The sequence below is a fragment of the Bombina bombina genome, chromosome 1 (genome assembly GCF_027579735.1).
Source record: "Bombina bombina isolate aBomBom1 chromosome 1, aBomBom1.pri, whole genome shotgun sequence".
NCBI classification, from domain to species: domain Eukaryota; kingdom Metazoa; phylum Chordata; class Amphibia; order Anura; family Bombinatoridae; genus Bombina; species Bombina bombina.
In genome coordinates this window covers 528968666-528987420 of record NC_069499.1, presented here as the reverse complement: position 1 = coordinate 528987420, position 18755 = coordinate 528968666, and the positions used below count along the sequence as shown (strand labels likewise).

General features: G+C 37.4%; 1 protein-coding gene across 1 annotated transcript; it reads left to right on the top strand.

Moving 5' to 3' along the window:
• Positions 1–2932: 2932 nt before the first annotated feature.
• On the top strand, positions 2933–5131 carry LOC128638693 (gamma-crystallin 1-like). The gene is made up of 3 exons (XM_053690817.1): positions 2933–2941; positions 3290–3532; positions 4856–5131. The coding sequence occupies exons 1-3, from the start codon at positions 2933–2935 to the stop codon at positions 5129–5131; spliced, it is 528 nt and encodes a 175-aa protein (XP_053546792.1).
• Positions 5132–18755: the final 13624 nt, after the last annotated feature.

Here is an 18755-nt window from a genome sequence, read left to right as displayed (position 1 = left end):
AAACAGTGGCCCAGATTACGAGTTTTGCGTTAGAGGCTATGCGGTGCTAACGAGCAGTTTTCATTTACTGCTCACTTACATGCAGCGCTGGTATTACGAGTTTTTACAAACCCGTTGTTAAAAGACAAGAAGTGAACGTTGAGCAAAATTTTGCTCATTACCGCACTCCAATACCAGCGCTGCTTAAGTCAGCGGTGAGCTGGTGGTACGTGCTTGTGCACAATTTCCCCATAGGAATCAACGGGGAGAGCCGGCTGAAAACAAGTCTAACACCTGCAAAAAAGCAGCGTAAAACTCCTTAACGCAGCCCCATTGATTCCTATTGGGAAATACAATTTATGTCTACACCTAACACCCTAACAGGAACCCCGAGTCTAAACACCCCTAATCTTACACTTATTAACCCCTAATCTGCCGCCCCGACATCGCTGATACCTAAATTATAATTATTAACCCCTAATCTGCTGCCCTCAACATCGCCGAACCCTACATTATATTTATTAATCCCTACTCTGCCGCCACCTAAATACACTTATTAACCCCTAATCTGCCACCCCCAACACCGCCGCCACTATAATAAACATATTAACCCCTAAACCGCCGCACTCCCGCCTCGCAAACATTAGTTAAATATTATTAACCCCTAATCTGCCGGCCCTAACGTCGCCACCACTATATTAAAGTTATTAACCCCTAAACCTAAGACTAACCCTAAACCTAACACCCCCTAAGTTAAATATAATTCTTAAAAGAAATCAAAATAAATATTACTATCATTAACGAAATTATTCCTATTTAACACTAAATACTTGCCTGTAAAATAAACCCTGTTACATTGTAGCTATTTTAGGATTTATTTTTATTTTACAGGCAAGTTTGTATTTATTTTAACGAGGTAGAATAGTTACTAAATAGTTATTAACTATTTAATAACTACCTAGCTAAAATAAATACAAAAGTACCTGTAAAATAAAACCTAACCTAAGTTACAATTACACCTAACACTACACTATAATTAAATAAATTTACTAAATTAAATACAATTAAATAAATGACATACAATTACCCAAATTAAATTAAATTAGCTAAAGTACAAAAAAAAAAAAAAACACTAAATTACAGAAAATAATAAACAAATTACAGAAATTTAAACTAATTACACCTAATCTAATAGCCCTATTAAAATAAAAAAAAACCCTAGCCTAAACTAAACTACCAATAGCCCTTAAAAGGGCCTTTTGGGGGGCATTGTCCCAAAGTAATCAGCTCTTTTACCTGTAAAAAAAATACAAACAACCCCCCCAACAGTAAAACCCACCACCCACACAACCAACCCCCCAAATAAAAACTTATCTAAAAAAAACCTAAGCTCCCCATTGCCCTGAAAAGGGCATTTGGATGGACATTGCCCTTAAAAGGGCAGTTAGCTATTTTGCAAGCCCAAACCCCTAATCTAAAAAATAAACCCACCCAATACACCCTTAAAAAAACCTAACACTAACCCCCTGAAGATCGACTTACCGGGAGACGTCTTCATCCAAGCCGGGCAAAGTGGTCCTCCAGACGGGCAGAGGTCTTCATCCAAGCCGGGCAGAAGTGGTCCTCCAGACGGGTAGTGTTCGCTTTAACCCACTCCAGTTGATACCACACATGAGGCAAGGTGTATAGAATTACCAAGGATGGGTTAAAAAATAATAGTATATGGAAAGATATCTGTCATGTATGTCCCTCCATGCTGTATGTTCAGAAAAAAACATATAGGCAGTTTAATATACGTCGCTCCGTTACTGCACAATAAGGCTTGGATCAGCAAAATGCCTAGAGGTGTCCCCAGTTGTCTTTCAGTGTAGATATCCATAACGATGAGACCATCACACTTTAGAGTCTCGAGGAGTGGTTTTGATATTTGTGAGCCAGATTGCAGTGTGTCCCTTGTCGGGCATTCATCTGCAGCATACATGGTGTCCCTCTGTGAAGCTGTATCTTTTGTAGCGTGAGACACATATGACCCGTCGGCTGCACTGCAGTGATCTGCAAGAGGTTCTCTCCATGACTCCGCAATCTCAGTAATTGTGAGACACTCGCTGCTGTCCACCGGGCTACTGCACGAGGTACGCTGAAAGGCTGTTACTTGTGAGTGCTCCATTTTAACAAAGTGGTTTTCCAGGATCAGAAGCAACTCTTCTTCCCACGTGGCCACCATCTGTGCTGTCTTGTCAAAAGAACTACTCACACAAGTGCGAAGCGACAAGCAATATCTAGGCTGAGTGGTGCTGGTTATCTTAAATGCTTTTCAGGATTATAAGCACAAAACGTGCTTGCTAACGACAGGGCCCTGACGTGCCCTGACGGGGGGCGGCATTGTGCAGGCCAAGATCTCAAAGTAGCTCCGAGCACTGATGCCAGCAGTGATTTCTTTCAAGACTAGTTTCATAATATGTGCCTTCTGTAGAAGATATCAGTATAAGAAATTGTCTCTCAAAGCCCAGCGTAATTCTGTAAACATTTCTGCCCTACAATTCTCACTGTTTTTTTCTCACAACTTATCTTAACTTTTGCTGCAGTACCATTTAAATGATCATATGATGATATGGAAATAAAGTGTAATATTTTTCCACATTTTATGAATTTAAAATAACCTGAAAGAATTAACTTCAAGTTTTTTACACAATCGCTATTTTTGTGGTATAAAATGTCACTATTTTAAGGCAATGTAATGTCAGGTGCAACAGGAAGAGTAGAACAAAAGGCTTAAAACTGCTGCTATACGTACTGACACCAGCAATATATAGGACTAAAAGCTTACACTTTCTAGAACATAAAGAGCATCTCTCTATTGTTGCACAATTGCAGAACCAGCTTTCAGCTGTATATATAAAGAGGGCTTTCACAGTTAGAATTACAGAAAATCAGTGTCTGTAAAATAGCCAAAATGGGAAAGGTACTGATAACAGACCTACACACAATATATGTAGAGTTATTTCATTAAGATGATTCATTAGATTTGGATAGAAACATGAAATATATTGGTATTTCACAATAGAAAAATAAAAATGATCATAGATAGAAATAACTAATGTGAATATATTGTAATATAATTTTTTTTTAAGAAATAGCATTGAAATATATTTATGTATAGTGCCCCTTTACACCACTAATAGGATTTTTTTAATGAATACAAACAACTTAAATGTTACTGTTAAATTACTTTTAATTTAAAACTAGATTTCATATGGTTTAATAGTATTGTAAGGACGTGTATTATTTTACTGATTCATTTGTATTCTAGATCATTTTCTACGAGGACAAGAACTTCCAGGGTCGCTCCTATGAGTGCAATTCTGACAGTACTGATCTACACTCGCACTTCAGTCGCTGCAACTCCATACGAGTAGAGAATGGTAATTGGATGGTTTACGAACGCGCTAACCAGGAGGGGCATCAATACTTCCTTAAGAGGGGTGAATACCCTGATTACAAGCACTGGATGGGACTCAATGATACCATCAGCTCATGTCGTATTATACCACAAGTGAGTAGAGAAACTGATACAGCTATACATTTCTATTGTTAATGTTCTATTGTTCCTACTGGTCTCTATTACTATCCACCCAATGTTTCTTTTTTGTTTTTCTATTCCTTTCATATTTTCTATTTATCACATTTGTTCTTTATTTAATTAGCACACATAGCTTTCTCCATCCCCAGTAATCTCTTTCTTACAATACTTATCATACTTTTATTCCACAGAATGGTGTATTTGGCTCTATAGAACTTTTCCGTATCTATGGCCCTAAAATGTCACTTCTCTCTTCATTCCTTTGAAAAAAAAACTTCAAAAGTTAAAAATGCCCAATAAGAAAAAATACATGTAATTATAGAGTAAAATTACCTCATATTCAGATTGCAAAATAAGCACATTTTTTTTGAAGATATAAAAAAACAGATAATTAAGTTACAGGAATAAAAGTAAGAACTACAATATCTTAATATTCTTTACTTCTTGGCTAGTCTATTTTTGTTTTTGCAAGAGGCACAAACTATAACTCATCTTAGTCTTGCATTATTTCACTAAAAACTTTGTATGTTATTGATTTCCCTTTCATCACATTACAAAACAACGTTTTTTAACTAGTAAAATGTATTTTAAATATTAGAAGCACCTATATTTATTTATGTGTTGCAATTAGAAATCGGGCATGATACTTAAAAAATGTTTTATATTTATATTATAAAGAAATTATACATTCATTCGTTGAACGATTACACAGTGATCTATACCTAATAAACCTTGCTGGGATTGCAAGTTGCCCTTTTACAGACCACTGTGGTACCTTGCATGGTGGTGCCTTGTACTGCTGCAATCTAAGTTAATATAAATCAATATGTTATGTTCTAAGGGCTCCATGTACGAAGCAGCGAAAGCTGCTCCGGAGCCTTTGCGGGGCAGGTTCGCATATGCGAGCCTGCTTCCCGCAATGTAAGAAGCAGCGGTCATTAGACCGCTGCTTCCTACACCCTACGCCACCTCTTAGGTTTGTCTTGTATACAAAGCATTTGGTAGTGTGATTTTTGAGTCCTAATGAATTAAAGGGAAACAGCTACATGAAATAAACCAAGTATACCCTTAAAGGCTTACTATAGATAAAACATTATGGATAATGTAAATAAAACCATAATTTCAGTTTACTAAATCATACTGCATTCATAAATAACATGCATAGCTCTCATTCTCTGAAAGCTCTTTCAGTAACAGCTTTATTAATTCCAAGCTACTGACTGAATCAAGTTATGAAACATTTTGGTGCTGATATTGTTAAGTTTCTTATCTTGTTTTCATTTCATTTCATTGCAGCACCGTGGAGTCTTCCGTATTAGAATTTATGAGAGGGAAGAATTCAGAGGTCATACAATGGAGTTCAAAGAGGATTGTCCAAAGGTCTTTGAAGAATTTAATTATGAAGATATTCACTCTTGCAATGTTCTTGAGGGACACTGGATTTTCTATGAGCTGCCCAATTATAGAGGAAGGCAATATTACTTGAGACCAGGAGAGTACAGAAGATACACCGAATGGGGTGCAGTTTCTCCTAAGGTTGGCTCCTTCAGAAGAATTCAGGATATATACTAGGCATTGTCATCTGTAAAATGCTTCAATTTTGAATAAAATGACATAAAATAACAAACTGATATAAGTTGTTGCTTGCTAACGCATTTCTTTTTCATCAATATTCTTGTATTATCTGCAATGGGCACAATTTATTAACCCCTTAATGACAGAGGACGTACCAGGTACGTCATAGGAAAAAACTCCCTTAGTGACAATTGACGTACCTGGTACGTCCTCTGTTGTCTGAAGTGCTGGAAGCGATCACGATCGCTTCCAGCTGCTTCCAAGGGATTGTAGTGATGCCTCAATATTGAGGCATCACTGCAATCCCCTATTTTACATACCGATGCAGAAAGGGCCACTCTGTGGCCCTTTCTGAACCAGCACTGATACTAACAAATTCGTTGGTTGTTGTTTGCTGCCTTTATCTCTAGCAGCCTCATTATATTGCCCAAAGCGATCTTACCTAGTCTGCAGTTTTTACCGGAGCGGCGATTGCGGCCGGGGGGACTGGTGGGCGGGTGCGCGCGCACGCAAATTATGCCGATAATGAAAGAGAAAAAAAAAAAGACCAATGTGGAAGCAGGGGGATCTTAGCTCTTTAGTAAGGGATCTGGGAGGGGGAGGGATGTAGATCGTTTAGGGGGGCCAGCCACTACAGAAAACAAGTATTACATAGAAAAAAGTAAAAAAAAAACTATTTTGGGGGGCAAATTGGGTACTGGCAGACAGCTGCCAGTACCCAAGATGGCGGCAAATAGTTAGAGGGGGAGGTTTAGAGAGATGTATTGGGGGGGATCAGGGAGGTTGTGGGGTAAGGGGGGATCCATCACTGCAGATTGTATGAAAAAATTAAAAAAATAATAATAAATTATTTTTATTTCAGTACTGGCAGACTTTCTGCCAGTACTTAAGATGGCGGTGACAATTGTGAGGTGGGGGAGGGAAGAGAGCTGTTTGAGGGGGGTCAGGGGGGGATCAGGGGGTGGGATGTGTCAGGTGGGAGGCTGATCTCTACGCTAAAGCTAAAAATTAACCCTACAAGCTACCTAATTAACCCCTTAACTGCTGGGCATATTACAAGTGTGGTGCGCAGCAGTAGTAAACGGCCTTATTATTACCAAAAAGCAACGCCAAAGCCATATATGTCTGCTATTTCTGAACAAAGGGGATCCTAGAGAAGCATTTACAACCATTTGTGCCATAATTGCACAAGCTGTTTGTAAATAATTTCAGTGAGAAACCTAAAATTGTGAAAAATTTAAGTTTTTTTTTTTATTTGATCGTATTTGGCGGTGAAATGGTGGCATGAAATATACCAAAATGGGCCTAGATCAATACTTTGGGATGTCTTCTAAATATAAATATATACATGTCAAGGGATATTCAGGTATTCCTGAAAGATATCAGTGTTCCAATGTAACTAGCGCTAATTCTGGAAAAAAGTGGTTTGGAAATAGCAAAGCGCTACTTGTATTTATGGCCCTATAACTTGCAAAAAAAGCAAAGAACATGTAAACATTGGATATTTCTAAACTCAGGACAAAATTTAGAAACTATTTAGAATGTTTTTTTTTTGGTGGTTGTAGATGTGTAACAGATTTTGGGGGTCAAAGTTAGAAAAAGTGTGTTTTTTTTCAATTTTTTCCTCATATTTTACATTTTTTTATAGTAAATTATAAGATATGATGAAAATAATGGTATCTTTAGAAAGTCCATTTAATGGCGAGAAAAACGGTATATAATATGTATGGGTACAGTAAATGAGTAAGAGGAAAATTACATCTAAACACAAACACTGCAGAAATGTAAAAATAGCCATTGTCATTAAGGGTAAGAAAATTGAAAAATGGTCCGGTCATTAAGGGGTTAAAAGCAATGTCCAGTTTCCTTCTCTCTTCAGGTTTTTCATGACCACCAGCCCCTATGTTATTCTGTGCCGCTGTTTCACTAAAGCTTACTCATCTCTCCATTGGTTAAAATAGCATCTAAACTAGATAAACTGGAGCTGCTGATTAAGTTATAGATATTGGAGAGGGCTTTTAGTAAATTTTGCCCAGTGACTATTTTAGAAGCTCATTTACCAAAATGCAACAGTTACATTGAAAGTACAATATTTCTTAAATGAAAAAAAAAAAAAACACATTAAGTTAAACATAAAATACTAATTTGCATGTTGTTGGTCAAGTGCTATCTGCCACTTAAAGACATCCATGGTGCACATGGACCTGTCATATTTTAAATGAGTTTCCAGATGGATAACAGAGGCATTTAGAAGTAGAATACTTTTCCATAAATATATTTCAACTTATGTCCTTTACTGGGGTCATATTACCACCATTCTTCCCACTAGAATTTTCTTTGAAAGGACATTAAAGGGACATTAAGCTGCTGGGCACAACTACCCTTGAAAGGTTACTACTCACTATGCTGTTTATTTTCCTCCTTTTGCTACAGCTCTATTTAAAGCAGTTTTCCTGTTTTAACCCCTGAAATATCTCATGGTGAAGATTAACCTTTTTGTACTGGGGGCTGCCATCTTGTAGCACAATAGTCTAACATACTGTGAAAGAAGCAGTGTTTATTTACATATCAATGAGGTTGTCACATTTTTGACAGCTGTATAAAGTGCTTTAGGTTAGGGTAGATGATACAAAGCAGGGACTTTTTGCAATGTCAGCAAAGCTTTATATTATAGTTGAGTGTTTTAAAAAAATATATATTTTGTTTAACTGTAAAACAGTGTAAAAAGAAAAGCAAAAAAGTAAAGTTTATATGATGCATCATGCACACTAACTCCAAGCAAATGACACAGCTGTAAAAAAGTGGGCAATATTACTGATCTGTGAGTGTGCACTGCTTCTGTCACAGGCTGTGAGAATACCTGAGCTCCAAGATGTAGGCGCCCAGTACAAAGAGGCGGAGCTTCAGTACCTGGCACCTTTTAGGTATTAAAAAAGGAGAAATTATTTTAAAACAGCTGCAGAACCAGGATGAAATGCAATAACATGGTGAGTAGTTTTTATTCGTTTGCAGTTGATCAGTTAGTAATAACGATTGACATTTTTAAAATGTATTTATTGAAAATGAATATGTCATCTCCCACTGATCAAAAGCTGGTAACAATAACAATCAGCGTATACCAATAGGAACTTGAAATAAAAATATGGACGCAAATAATAGAATTAATACTAAACCTGTCCCATTTTACATACAATAGTATATATAGATATACATTGCATTTATATAATCACAACATACTTTAATCTCTAATTCTCTAAAATAATAATAGACAAATCATACAAAAATAACAAAAAAAACAGAATAACAAAGAATCCATTTTTAGGTTCATCAAAAGGTGTCCATACGATATGATCAGCAGTTAATCAGCAATTGATAATCTAAAATTAATTAATCTAAAATCCCATAGAATTACATTAGTTCAATGCAAATAAAATATGAGCATCCAGGTATAAAGCCTATAGTGTGGCTCTTAATCTGTAGAAGAAAATTGAAACACTGATAGTGTACCTTGATAAGAATAAGCCAGCATTTATTCAATAGTATCTGCTCACCAGAATTGTTCATCAAGATTCGCTACACTAAACAGGTAAATCAGAGCCGGATTAGTGAAAATAAGATTAATCTAGTTACGTTTCCAGTAGAACAGTGCTATTTTGATATGATTAGCAATAATCAATGCATGCTCCTTACCTACCTAAATGTGAGGCTATTTGAAGCTGTCCCAAAACCAGTCATGTAAGGTGTCATTTAGCAGCCAACACAACCAGCCATTGTGAGGAGGATCATCCTGATGTAATGAGCTCACAGAAATGGGCAGAGGGACGAGACTGGCAATGCAGAGGGAAGACCCTGCTTAATGCACAAATAATATTGCTGGCAACTGGGTGGTGCTAAGGCAACTGGCCCAGTCCCACAACTAGCCCCAGCCCACTGCAAATGCCCTGTATGCCCTATGCTCAGTATGGGCCTGTAAATCTGAGACTAATTTTAAGAAAATAATTGGATATCATAAGATATCAAGTGGTAGACCCATGGTTCTACTCTACATGATTAATGTCATCACTGATTACCTTACATATCATATCACAAGTGATCAACAATAATGTTTTTGGCTACTCTGTCAGTTTGTGACAATTACAAATATGCCTGTTTATTAGTTGAAAATGTGTTTTTCCATTACATTGAGAAGGCTAGTAAGTTTGTTGCTCCAGGCTAGTGAATTTCTCACTTGGATTGTGAAAAAAGTAGGTTAAAAGAGAGAGAGAACAAAAAAGAGAGTGACATGAGATGTAGACAGACTGACACAGGAAGAGGGAACAGAGCCCAAAAGTGGATATAGAGAGAGAAGAGAGCAGAAAGGTAGATATAAAGGGGGTTAAAGATGAGAAGGGGTGGTGTGACATGGATTGGCTGTATGAAGTATGAAGGCTATTCAAACAAATAATCCAGTACTTACCCAGATGCACACTCTTGTGCATTATCCTTATTATGACTGCGGGGATCTATTAAATTCAGTATAAGATGCTTAGGACCTCCACAAGGAAGACACTCAAGCATATCCACAGGGCCGGATTGGGAAATCAGACCAGCCCTGGAAATTTTTATCTACCGGCCCAGCCCCACCCCCTAAAGGCCCAGCCCCGCCCCCTCCTACACCTCCCAAATCAAAGGCACTGATAAAAGATAGAAAGCTAACAGACCTTTATTCAGAGACACATATTTACATACACTCACTGCACCCACTTACATAAAGTATATATATGGTACAGATACATTTAGTACACATTTGTGGACAGATGCGTCAAATAAATATATAGAGAGACACACACATTTTAAAATATGGAGTTGAAAACAAACATATAAAACATACACATACATATGTTTCTCTCATCATATGTTTTCAACCCAATGATAAAACCAAATCATGTCAACTTTAATAAACATACTTTTAACATTACCATAAGAAAGAAAAAAATAAATCTAAACAAACCATCAAGTGTTTTACTGTGTGCAGAATTAATGAATAATTTTATGAAATTTCCAAGAGTCATGTGCCCTAGCACTCAGGGGTAAAAAAAGAATGCTACACAAGAACATATATATATATATATATATATATATATATATATATATATATATATATACACACACATGCAAACACACAACATACACACACACACACACACACATATATATATACTTACTTAGGCAAGAGGCATTTTGGATTTTTACTCTTCAAACTAAATATCCAAATGGCATCAATAAGAGACAGGACTTAGACTTATTCTTGGACTAGTGAGTATGCTGACAGTGTATTTCCCCCATTGCTTCACATAAGCCCACACTTAGTTTTCTGGCATTTTTTCGACCAATCCAGAATTAGTTGGTTACCTCATATTTGACCTATATCAAAGTACCTAGGTTTGAATATGAACACAGTCCATCTAGGTTTTTGTAATAATTAACACAGGAAGTAGATATTCATCTACAGACTCACTAAGTAAATTTGAATATATATTTATCTTCCTTGGAAGGGCAATAGAGTAGATCGTAAGTAGATAATTCGTAAAAGAATTTTATTCCCTCCTCTATCCAGCTACACTGTACTGATTTGCCTAAATCATGTATAGATTACTAGACACCAGCCGATAGGGTAACAACATTACTAACATAAATACAAATTGTACCTAACCAGCTGATTAGCCAATAACATTATTAATATAGGTACAAAGTGTAGCGTGTATAGAGGATTAGTTAAGAAAAGAAAAATAGTAACCAAATTTTATCATTATAATTATTTGTTCAGCAACACAATTTTTAGTTTTGTTTATCCCGTTATATATAAATGAAAAAAACTTTTTTTAATTTATTTTTATAATTTTCTTATACATTTAACGTGCTCCCTTAGTGTTAAACATATACATGAGTTTTTCATGTTATATGGCTCCCTAGTGTTCCTTATACTATTATCTTATCCACATCACAATTAGGTAGTTCCTTTTATACATTTTTTGCATAACCTATGTATATATATAATTCCTTTTCGCCATCATTATCAATCGATAAGCAATGTTATGCAAAAAGGTTCTGATAAGCATGCACTTAGCAAACACAATAGAATGTTTTCTTTATTTGTATTCACTGTATAAATCACATCACTTGTTATTTATGTGTCACAGAAAATAAGCTTGACAAGACCAACACCTGGTTAAATGTATTTTAACGCTCCTGATTGGCTAACACAATGTATATCACCTTACCAGTTGAACACACCTGTATGATCTCTGATGAAGCGCATTGCACATGCGCGAAACGCGTCAGATCTATGACACCTTACCTTGTATACCACTGAGTGTTCAATCACCTATGCCTGAATAAACCACTTGGTTGAAATCGATCCAGCAGTCTTCAATCCTTTGTTGTTCTTGTCTATATGGCTAGCGAGCCCTGAGGACCGGATCTTACACCCACGGTACCATATCCTTGGCTAATTCTAAGAGGTTTCTCTCACGCCTCCATTTACCCCTGGTCTGCTTCTTCTTGCTACACTTTCTACTTCCACCAAAGTACAGTTACCACACTCGTCCCAACGGAGAAAGACAGAGGCGGTCCCACTTACTGCTGCCAATCGGGTAACCTTCCCGCACCTACGTCACCCACAGAGGAGGAGTCAGACGCGGCATCACCCGCGCTTCCCAAGGACGTCACACAGCACAGCTAATCGGACGTCTGCACTTTCAAAGGGACAGAAAAAACAGAGAGCAGCGCGGATCGCCGAGAGGACAAGGAGCGATTGCTGGTGAGTTGATACCGCATTTGCTAACACAGACCTTGTTCAGAGATTGCTCATACTTAATTACTAGCAGACCCAACAGAGAGGGGAGAGGCTCAAATCACTAAGCAATACACAGCTATCCAGCTATATTTAAGGACTTCCACAAAACCTACTTAGCCAAGTACCATTAAACAACCTAGGGCTGTGCACATTTCCTGTTGTTTTTTCTTAACCAATTGCTCAGCTAACTGCCCTACGGTTGAACTACCTGACAGACACAGGCATTACCAATATGGCTGATCTACATGAGGCTACACATACACTTCCCACAGGGGTAATAAATGATGAAAAACGTCGCCTCATTCTAACATCAGCTTTACAAGGAGGGAGTTCACCTACTCTAGAGCCCAGAGAAGATAATTTACCACACTTGTTCTCAGAACTGGAAAAATTGAGATACAAAGAAACCAATCTGTGGTGGGACATTGAGTTTTTGGAATTGTATGTAAAAGAGGCTAAAGTCCCTAGGGGCCTCCGTATGAAAAAATTTCCTTCCTTTGCACAACAGAAACCTGAATTTATGGAGGAGTGGAATCATACTTTAACAAGATGCTCAATGACTCTAATGAATCAATTACTGAGACATAAAAAGTCTGAAAGAGAACAACTGTTGTTAAAAATTAATGAGACCACATCCATTATCAAACCATTTGAAACCACAACTCACTATAAAGATTACACTGCACAATTGGAGGAAACTATATCTAAATTAGATCTAGACTTATCCAATAGGAAAGTATCAAAATACAACAGAGACACAAAAGATTATGATCTTAATATAGTATACTCATGGCAACAACACAGACCTACAGGGGGCAGTAAATCGAAAAAGACAAAGGGCAATAAACATCGCAATCAGACGAAAAAGAAAGTTACTTTTTCAAGCATAGATACAGATGCAGGCACTTCAGAATGCAGCCAGGCAACTACTAACACCAGCCAAGAATCTTTAATACTAGAACAAACTGCCCCCCCAGAGTTACAATTAACTAACACGGCTAGACCAGCTCTAGCCACATTAGTCAAAACACCAAATCAGACTAGTACACCTAAGAGTACTGCAAAGACACATAGATACCCCAGCAGGGCAGTCTCCAAAACAAAGAAGAAATAGATAATGTCATAAATTTATCTGATCATTCTCTATCACCAGCACAAATATCGATTTTGAATAAAGGACTCACTTTTGCTCCTAGCACTGATTTTGATGTATTTTCTACAATGATAGATGTGAACAGATTAGCACGCAAATTCACATTAAAGAAACACTTTTCTGTTGCAGATCACATTCCCACCCCCCCCATCATCACAGACCCCCTCCCCAACATCTCCAACATAGGACTAACTTACAAAGATCAAAGTACTTTTAACTCACTTATATCTTTACAGAATAATGATCAGAGACATACCCCAGCACATACTGGTAAGACTAATAAAGATAACTCCTATTTTTACCCTATTCAATCTAGGAGTCCCTGCATAGAAATGTATCAAGAAGCAGTACAAAGAGACATCCTTAAATTACATGACGAGATAAAGACATCACATAATACATTTAACAACATTTCTCGTACAGAGAGACTGGCTCTGAAACAACTACAAGACAACCCGAACATAGTGATCACCCAAGCTGACAAAGGGGGAGCCGTAGTGGTACTTAATACCATTGATTATCTTAGGGAAGTTACTACCCATTTGAATGATGTAAACACATACATCAAGTTAAACTCAGACCCCACACTTGGGTACACTAGGGAACTTTTTGATTTTTTGGACACAGCACTGGAAGAGGGTTTCATCACCCGTGATATTTTCGAACGTCTTCTCATTGAGGACCCACTCATACCCACTTTCAGGGTTGTTCCCAAAATTCACAAAACACTTTCCAGCCCACCAGGACGTCCCATTGTGGCTTGCATGGGCTCTCTATGTGAAAAACTAGGAGCCTGGTTGGACTCTATCCTACAACCCATTGTAACATCACTTCCGGGTTACATAAGAGACAGCACCCACTTACTCCAACAATTGGAGAAAGTTGAATGGCATCCTGACTACCAATGGCTAACCATTGACGTGTCAGCCCTATACTCTAGTATACCCCATGATAAGGGACTAGAGGCCATGAAAACATGATCATGAGGTACTCAAATTTCTCTATAGAATACATTGACTGCTTGGTCTCAACCACAAGATTCCTACTCACCCACAACTACTTCGTCTTCGGGGGGGGGTTTTACTTACAGAAATGTGGCACAGCCATGGGGGCAAAGTTTGCCCCCGCCTATGCAAATTTATATATGGGCTGGTTTGAGCTTAACCATATATTTTGTGAAGGCTTCCCCTTTGAAGACGGAGTAGTTGTGTATGGTCGTTTCATAGATGACCTATTGGTCATCTGGAACAAGGGCAGCCATAATAGTGCTGTCTCTTTTCTGGACTGGTTAAATACTAATGACCATAACCTAAAATTTACCCACGCCATTGATGATAACACCATCCCATACCTAGATCTCCAATTAACAGCAGGCAATCAGAAAAATATAACTACCACTATATTTAGAAAATCCTTATCTAGGAATACTATTCTTAGAGCGGATTCCTGTCATGTGGGCCATATCACCAGAGGCATACCTAAAGGCCAGTATATTAGAGCCCGCAGGAATTGCTCCACACTTCAGGAATACAATATCCAAGCAAACCTTATCACTACAAGGCTACAAGAAAGAGGCTATAAAAAAGACCTCTTATTATCAACAGCCCGAAAGGTCAGCAAAATGGATAGAAAAAAACTACTTACAGGTTCTTATAAACAAAAAGACACGACCGCCCAAATCACCCCACAGACTAAAAATATAGTGTTCTCAACAGCCTATAGTAAACAATACCATAAAATTTGTGACATAGTCCTGAAATATCTACCGATACTTCAAAGCGATAACCAATTACAAGACATTACTAAGAAAAACATTAGATGTGTAGCCAAAAAGGCCCCTACTATAGGTGAAAAAATAAAAAAACATTTTTTTAATAGACCAAGTACACCTACCAACTGGCTATCCATCTCTAATGGTTTTTATAAATGTGGTCATACCTGTAAAAGTTGCAATTACACCAACAAAACAGAACATTTTACATCTTCACAAACAGGCCTCACTTATCGCATCAAACATCGAATAGACTGCACAAGTACCTATGTCATCTACCTTATAACATGCCTACAGTGTTCGGCTCAATATATAGGACTCACTTCCCGTCTTTTAAAAGACCGTATTAGGGAACACCTCCTCTCCCTAGAAGAGGATAAACCAAAAACGCCAGTCGTGAAACATTTTAGAAACCATGGACTACACACAAAACATTTGTTTCACTTCATAGGCATAGACCACATCAGGAGGGACATCAGGGGGGGGGGGGTGATAGAATGGGTAAATTACTTAGGCAAGAGGCATTTTGGATTTTTACTCTTCAAACTAAATATCCAAAAGGCATCAATAAGAGACAGGACTTAGACTTATTCTTGGACTAGTGAGTATGCTGACAGTGTATTTCCCCCATTGCTTCACATAAGCCCACACTTAGTTTTCTGGCATTTTTTCGACCAATCCAGAATTAGTTGGTTACCTCATATTTGACCTATGTCAAAGTACCTAGGTTTGAATATGAACACAGTCCATCTAGGTTTTTGTAATAATTAACACAGGAAGTAGATATTCATCTACAGACTCACTAAGTAAATTTGAATATATATTTATCTTCCTTGGAAGGGCAATAGAGTAGATCGTAAGTAGATAATTTGTAAAAGAATTTTATTCCCTCCTCTATCCAGCTACACTGTACTGATTTGCCTAAATCATGTATAGATTACTAGACACCAGCCGATAGGGTAACAACATTACTAACATAAATACAAATTGTACCTAACCAGCTGATTAGCCAATAACATTATTAATATAGGTACAAAGTGTAGCGTGTATAGAGGATTAGTTAAGAAAAGAAAAATAGTAACCAAATTTTATCATTATAATTATTTGTTCAGCAACACAATTTTTAGTTTTGTTTATCCCGTTATATATAAATGAAAAAAACTTTTTTTAATTTATTTTTATAATTTTCTTATACATTTAACGTGCTCCCTTAGTGTTAAACATATACATGAGTTTTTCATGTTATATGGCTCCCTAGTGTTCCTTATACTATTATCTTATCCACATCACAATTAGGTAGTTCCTTTTATACATTTTTTGCATAACCTATGTATATATATAATTCCTTTTCGCCATCATTATCAATCGATAAGCAATGTTATGCAAAAAAGTTCTGATAAGCATGCACTTAGCAAACACAATAGAATGTTTTCTTTATTTGTATTCACTGTATAAATCACATCACTTGTTATTTATGTGTCACAGAAAATAAGCTTGACAAGACCAACACCTGGTTAAATGTATTTTAAAGCTCCTGATTGGCTAACACAATGTATATCACCTTACCAGTTGAACACACCTGTATGATCTCTGATGAAGCGCATTGCACATGCGCGAAACGCGTCAGATCTATGACACCTTACCTTGTATACCACTGAGTGTTCAATCACCTATGCCTGAATAAACCACTTGGTTGAAATCGATCCAGCAGTCTTCAATCCTTTGTTGTTCTTTTATATATATATATATATATATATATATATATATATATATATATACATACACACACATATATATACTGTATATATATATATACACACATACATACACATACACACAAACACATACACACACACATATATATATATACACAAACATCATGCACACACAAACACATACACACACATATATATATATATATAAACACAAACACATACACACACACATATATATATATATATATATATATATACACACATACACACACACATATATATATATAAACACATACACACACACATATATATATATATATATATATATATATATACATACACACATCATGCACACACACACACATATATATATACACACACATACACAATATCTATTTTTTTTTCACAGAAGGGAGGATCACTTATCATCATGTTCACAAACTTCACCATGGCATTCAGTCACATCACACAATCACATTTAATTATTAAAAAATATACTAGTAGTAGTACATACGGTTGACGATCGATTCCCAGAGACTTCACTTCTTAAATCAACTTCTTCATCAACTTCACTTCTTCAATCAGTAAGTTGAACTGTGTCTGTGTGACAGTGTGTCTGTCCACTCAGAGTCACTGACTCACTCTGTCTCCACTGTCCTGGTGGCACTGTCCCAGTCCCTACCCTAACTGACCCACCATCAGAATCAGTAGTCTAGTGTCCCTGCTAGTATTCTTCCGCAGAATCTGCACATGACCCCATGTGGCCTCACCTGCTGCAGCCTGCAAGTGTTAACTTAAACTCCGTCCTCAAGCTCCGTCCTTAAGTCGGCTCGCTGACGCGTCACGCATGCGCAGGCGCTCCCAGGGCACATGTGGTGTGAGGCTGAGAAGAAGACACAGATCTACACTCAGTGACGTCACTCACGTAAGCCGCAAGCCAGCCCGCCCCACCTGACCTGACCCGGCCCGCCGCCTCTCATATACATTGTTCAAATGTTCACACACTGTGAGTGACATGACACAGAGAGTGACTACTGAGCCTGTGTGACTGACTGTGACAATTTAACAGTTACAGACACAGACTCAGTCAGTCACTGTCTCTGAGTCACTCTAGCTGCCGGCCTCATATTTATTTGGAAATTAATGATTCATGAATGAAGAAATACTACTTGTGTTGCGTCTTGCGGTAATAGATATTTAGCGGTTGTATGGTACCTGGGTTAATTAAATTATTTACTATTATTTGTACAGTAAGACTGTGTAAGATTAGATAGATGATGATCAGAATCATAATGACACACATGATGTCAGACAGTGGTGGTGGACTGTAAATTCATACCGGCCCGGCAACCACCATATCGCGCAACGCATTAGCAGCAGCAGCACACTGCAGCCAGCCAGCCTGAGCATCTGAGCTGAGCCCAGCCCGGCCCAGCTGAGCTGCAGGCAGGAGGCCCACCAGGATTTTTCCCGGTATCCCGGCTGCCCAATCCGGCCCTGCATATCCAAACTGTTTAGCTTTTTTAATTTTAGGACGTGTGAGTATGATTCTAGAGATATGTTTGCTATTCTTCTTTATGTTTAACCCTTTTGCTGTAAGGTCTTTTTTCACCCCAGTGCTGAGCCAGTTTTGAACTTTTTTTGCTACCTACAATTAAACCCTATTGTAAGTCAAATTTCAGTGAGAGACCCACACAAATTATATGTATTTCTTTCAGCAAGCCCAGCTGATTTACAATATATCATTATTATAATTATAATTCATGGCATGTGAGATAGATGCAGCAAAAACTGTATAAAATAAGAATAATTTTTGCTTAGAGTTTAGTAAATAATAATAATATTTACTGTGATCTTCTTTCTAAGTGCTAGATTACAAGTTGAACACAAAATATTGCTCCTGCGAAAGCGATATTTGTGGTCAACTTAGTAATAGCAGAGCACGGAAATATGTGCTAGTATTACGAGTTTGGTGCAATGCGAACGCGACCTCACGTTTGCATTGTATGGAAGCATAGGGGTAAGTCACGCAGGGATGGGCAGCAAATGTAAATATATATGTATATGAATATATACTTATATATTTATGTGTTAATATGTGTATATACATATATTAACACATAACAATATATGTATATTAGCATATA